This window comes from Urocampus carinirostris, chromosome 12 (assembly GCF_059441175.1).
Source record: "Urocampus carinirostris isolate Australia breed hairy pipefish chromosome 12, RoL_Ucar_1.0, whole genome shotgun sequence".
NCBI lineage: Eukaryota > Metazoa > Chordata > Actinopteri > Syngnathiformes > Syngnathidae > Urocampus > Urocampus carinirostris.
The window spans coordinates 33,112,318-33,117,944 of record NC_142360.1 but is presented as its reverse complement, the minus strand read 5'-3'; the positions used below and the strand labels follow the sequence as shown (position 1 = coordinate 33,117,944).

General features: G+C 44.4%; 1 protein-coding gene across 1 annotated transcript; it reads right to left on the bottom strand.

The window, feature by feature from the left end:
- Positions 1–1,478: 1,478 nt before the first annotated feature.
- On the bottom strand, positions 1,479–5,627 carry LOC148355639 (uncharacterized). The gene is made up of 2 exons (XM_088350421.1): positions 5,311–5,627; positions 1,479–1,815 (listed from the first exon to the last, which is right to left on the bottom strand). The coding sequence occupies exons 1-2, from the start codon at positions 5,625–5,627 to the stop codon at positions 1,578–1,580; spliced, it is 555 nt and encodes a 184-aa protein (XP_088206547.1). The 3' UTR covers positions 1,479–1,577.

Here is a 5,627-nt window from a genome sequence, read left to right as displayed (position 1 = left end):
GATAGGAATGAGTGGATAGTTGTTGTCAAAGGATAGTGGGATGTTTGGACGTGTTCTAAGGGATGGGCAGAGCACCTGTATGATACTGCAGGGGTAAACCAGTGAAAGCTGTTGAACAGAAGAGTATGTTGTGTCACCCTGACCTGAGTGACATGGCCGCTTTCTTGTGTCACGTTTCATCTGGAGGGACGAAAGCATAACCAACTTGGGTGCCGAGGTGCTTATCTTGTTTGGGTGTATGGGCATTTGGGTTGGCCATGGTCCCAAAAAATTTGAGTGTGTTTTTTGCTACTTTTTCCCCTTTTTATTTTCTTTGTTTTTGTATGTATTTGTCTTGCTGTCGGTCACCCCTCTCGAGGGATATGACCAGGGTAGATAGACAGATAGATAGTCTGAAAGCATGATACCTGATATAATGTATGATGTAAAAAAAATACAATTAATATTTAAACAGTTTTAAATAGAAGGCAATTGTATGGTGTTATGTTACTATATTGAAAGGAAAAAAAAGATTGAAAATGCAAAAATAATAATGGAAGAAAAATTATCCGATGAAGAAAATCAAGGTTCAACATCTTGTCCTTAATTTTTTGTTGAAAATAAATCCATACCAACAATGAAGCACAGTGTTGGTACCATCAAAATAGTTTTTTTCTTTAACTGGAACTGTCAAACTAGTTAAAGGGACAGTGTATATTATTTAGCGCCTTGAAGTTGTAAAACAATACTTCATTTAAGAAAAACAATATAATTTTAATAACAAAGAAATTCAAACTCATACTTGAGAAGGCTCACATAGGGAGCTGACATAATTGTCTGACATCTTGCTGCTATGGGTACCCCCAAAAGTTCAAAGTTTTGTAAAAGGCTGGTCCAAAAAAAGATTAAAAGGGGCTTTTCGTTTACTTTGAGTCTCGGTAGTATGTATCCATCCCTTAAGTTTTTAGCACTCGTTTTCAGCTGCACGACAATACAGTGATAGCTAGTGGTCAAATAGTACACATTGTCCCTTTAAGGTTGTGCAAATTATGATCACATATCAGCCATCATCAGCCAGACTTGTGCTCTAAAGGAAATAACCCTACTGAAGCATCTGAAATGTTTTTGAGGTCAACTCAGGCACTTTAAATGTTGGCATCTTAAATGTTGTGTTAACACTCCCTTTTACAACACGGCTACTTTTTCTGAGCACGAGCACTCCAAAGTTATTGAGGTGTGCACACTTATGCAACCATCATTGTTATTATAGTTTTCATTTCAAATTCTCTTTGGGAAAAAAAAACTCGAAATATATATTGGTATTGTTTCTCAAAGTCACACTCACCTGGCATTTGAACAGGGGTGTGTAGTTTTTATATTCACTACACTTCCAAAAACATGCAAATCGTTTTCAAAGAAAGTTGTTTAATTGTGCATTGGTGCAAATTTAAGACTGAGTGGTCATGTTCCCAGTGATTGAGTGATGAACAGTCCGGGCTGATACCATCTCCTCCACCCAAAGTCATATGTGCAAGGCTCCATCTCATCCTTGATGTCACCTCACCAACTCTCAAGGCAGTACGAAAGGCATGTCTTTCTTAAACCTCAAAGCTGATCTCCCTGGAGCGTCCGAAGAGCGGCTCGGCGGCCAGGTGCGTGTCGGAGTAGGCTCGGCGCAAGTGCGTGGAGCTGCACGTGGTTTTAATGGCCACCTCGTAGGGGGGTGGCGGTCCAAACCAGGGAGGAGGATGTGGCGGCGGGCTGAAGCCAGAGGGATCCATGGGGGGATAGTCGAAGTCCTCGCTTCGAACGCCTTGCCTTTGGCAATCCATAGTCCTGTATGGAAACGGGGGTAAAAACAGACGCATGCACTGTAAGGTGGGCTTAGGGTACTTCCCTAAAAGTGTGTATCTCTAAACCAGATGGTATTACGTTTCTATATTGGTACCGCCCAAAGGGGCGTTTCTTTCTTTCTCTGTCTTTGTTCTGCCTAAATAAATGCAGTTTGGTGGGGGAAGGGCCCCCCAGAGTTAGGAGCGTGGCCAAGGAGATGGACGTAATTTCCTCCTCTTCTGGCCCCTCCCTCTCTCCAACTGGCAGTTGTAAACAAGTCGAATGCCTGGTGTATCTTTTTTAGCGTTAGCAACTTGTAAATAGCTCTCCCACACGTAAGAGGTCGTTTTAGACCCCACATGCACCAACAACAAAATTGAAATAAAGTCAACCATGTTTAAGAGACATGACTAGCCTGGGTAAACAAAAGCCATAGCTATAAATGTGGGGCTACAAAATATCCCTTTTACATCACGAGCATATAGCCGTGCCAAGCTTATTTTTCCGGTGCCAAGCTAATGGGCCTGCTTTCATCTAACTCAGTGGTTCCCAAATTGGGCGGTACCGCCCCTCTGGGGTGCGGTGGAGAGATCTGAGGGGGCGGTGAGGAAGAATGGGTCGGTAGAGGGGCGGCAGTCCGAAGTCAGAAGTTTAAACGTAGTGCAGTTTTAACAATAGACAGGAGTACACTGGGGCGTACGCGAACGCCAGCCTGCAAAAGTTTGGGAACCATTGATCTGTTTAAAATTTTGACCTCACCATCATGGCCGCCATTTAGGCATGAGACAGATCAAGGCTAGGTTCACACTGCAGAGCCGAATGCTCAATTCCAGTTTATTTGGTGAAAATTGGTGTCTTTGTAAGATCGTTCGCATTTTAAACAAAATGCGACTTGTATGTAACCACTTGCGCAGAAGATATCCCGTAACATCACACGCATGGTGTTTGCGGAAGTACTCATGGATGTAAACGGCAAGTGCAAAGCCATTTATATTAAAATATTTTCAAAAAACTGCCTTCCGATCAGATCCCTAGAGTTCGGCTTGAATGAGTTGTCCCCCAAAATATTTATTAAATCCAAAACCTTGATTTCCCTCCGTTGAATGCTTTCCATGTTTTGGTCCGCCATGTTTGTTCAATTCTCCACTTCCTCTCGCCTCACTGAACGCAGAATAATGACGTCTGTCGCCATTCACTAGCTGTCACATTCCAAAAGATCAGATATGTCGGATTGAGGAGCACATATGTAGGTGGGCTGGGTCTGGTGCGAAACAAATTATATATGTGCCGTTCAGATGGAATACAGGCTAAACAAAATCTCATTTTGTTGCAGTGTGAACCTGGCCATAGTCTTCTGTTTCTCTGTGGCATAGCCAAGAAAGTGTACGAGTTGTTTCTTTCACAGCACTGGAAAATACAGTACTTTTAACAGCAGGCAACCAAGTTTGGCTACTAATCTAGACTAGCGGTATCCAATGAGGTGCCAGCAGGCATTAAGTACCCCAATAAGAACACCTGAGTAGCCTGCGGACAGGTTCTGAAAATAGCTCAAAAGTGATGGCTCGTTGTGATTTTCTAGGAAATTGGATTTCTGAATGGCCAGGTGTTTTAATGGTTGACTAAGCCTATTTTAACTCTACAAAAAATACTGGTTATAACACAATAACAACATAGTAATTATATGATAAATCGTTATTTTAGAAATCATTCAAAGTGGTAGTTTTTTGCACTAATCTTTAACAAAAAGTAGCCCTCAGTTTCAACAAGGTTTATGAACCCTGGTCTAGACTATTTTTCGTCATTTACATTGTTTAAGCTGTTTAATATGAAAGAACAAAATCCCGCTTGGTATCACATTATTAGAATAGTCTAAATCTGATTAATTACACCTCCACTCAAAAATATTTGACAGTTGGCAAATATGTTTTCTCTTTCCAGGTTCATTTGAATTATTTATTTTTTACATTTATACCAGCTCGGTGGCCTTGGGGGTATGGCGCCCGCCCCGAGACTGGGAGGTTGTGGTTCAAGCCTTGGCCGAGTCATACCTAAGACTTAAACATTGGTACCCGTTGCCTCCCTGCTTGGCGTTCAGCATTAGGGGTTGGAATTGGGGGGTTTGGTCACCTAATGACTCCCAACACCTCAGTTGGGTTGAGCGAGGGGGCTGGGAATCCCCTCCTCTGAATCAATCTCCCAAAAAGAGTCAGAAATGACTCTAGCCACCTCCCACTAGGGGGATATGGCTGTGGTATATGTATATATATATATATATATCATCATCTCATTAGCCGTACCGCTCATCCTCATTAGGGTCGCGGGGGGGCTGGAGCCCATCCCAGCCAACTCCGGGCAGTGGGCAGGGGACACCCTGAACTGGTTGCCAGCCAATCGCAGGGCACACGGGGACAGACAACTCACTCGCTCATTCACACCTAGGGACAATTTGGACCGGCCAATTCACCTGAAATGCATGTCTTTGGAACGTGGGAGGAAACCGGAGTGCCCGGAGGAAACCCACGCAAGCACGGGGAGCACAGGTGGGGAGAATATCAAGATCGTGTTTTGGACTGAGATCTTTGAATTCCTTTATTATTTATTATTATTTGCATACTGTATGTTTGTACCGGAGCCATATCCCCCTAGGGGGAGGCAGCTAGAGTCAAGAACACACTCTTGACTCTTTCTGGGAGATCGATACAGAGGAGGGGATACCTAACTCCCTTGTTCAACCCAACTGATGTGTAGCAACACTTCCCCGTTGGGAGTCATTTCCAACTCCTAAGCGCCGAGCACGGAGGTCACGCGTACCAATGTTATAGGTTTTACTATGAACCTCACAGTCTCGGGGCGAGCGCGCTACCCCCAAGGCCAGGAGCCACTATCTCTCTTCTTTGCTTCTAGACTCCCTTGGCTTCAAAGATAAGTTCATTCGGCTCCCAGCTCGCCCCCCAAAAAATCATTGGAATCATTCAGATTCCCTTCCAATTCTGGTGTTACACTCCCCATAAATTTAAACGAAACCTGTCCAGTGACATGGTGGTCTTTGAGTCTGTTCCTTGGGTACCCGGCACATTCGGCTACTTATTCCTGTTAAACCCGAACAGTAAAACTTAAGACAAGAAAAACTGTCATTAACATTGTAGCCGGGGGGGGATTTGGCGTCAAAGTGTAGCTTCGGGTTTACGTCGAGCTCAGCCCCTTTAGATCAAGTTAATCTGTTAGGCTTTGAAAAGTTCGGGCTTTTATACCCGTAGGCCGGGTCGGGTTTGGCTGGATTTCTTTAGGCCTGATCTTATATCTACGTCAGGCCTATTAAAAGGTGGTTTCAAGCTTTTTCTTTGAGTACCAATGAGTTTTCATTCATGCCATGAAGTAAAAAAGCAACCCCAGACCATCGAACCCTAACCCCCATGCTTGACAATTAATATTTTTGATTGATTTTTAAGTTTGAAAGATGTAGGGCAAGGCTGGAAAAAAAACGATTTTAAAACTCACCCTGGTAGAAACACTGACTGAGACTCTGGGAAGCGACTGCCGTCATGCGCAAACAGGGCATGGCTGCTGTAGCCGGCGTACTCATTATAAGGATAGTGAGGGCAATCGGGGTCGAACTCCTGCTGGTTGTAGTTGGAGTTGCTTTTGCTGTTCATGGCCCAGAAGAGCCCCAAGATGAGCATGACCACCCCCAGTACCACACAGCACAGGGAGAAGGGCTGTAGGCGGCTCTGGGACGAGGCCAGGAAGGCGGTGGAGCCGCCGGTCACGATGAGGAAGGCGCCGATGAAGATGGCTCCGTGGTGCAGGGACGGCAT

Excerpts from the sequence above, each read along its gene's own strand:
- LOC148355639 (XM_088350421.1), bottom strand. The coding sequence starts at position 5,627 with ATGCCGTCCCTGCACCACGGAGCCATCTTCATCGGCGCCTTCCTCATC. Across the intron at positions 1,816-5,310 it reads CAGTCAGTGTTTCTACCAGG|GACTATGGATTGCCAAAGGC; the intron begins GTGAGTTTTAAA and ends GTTTCCATACAG.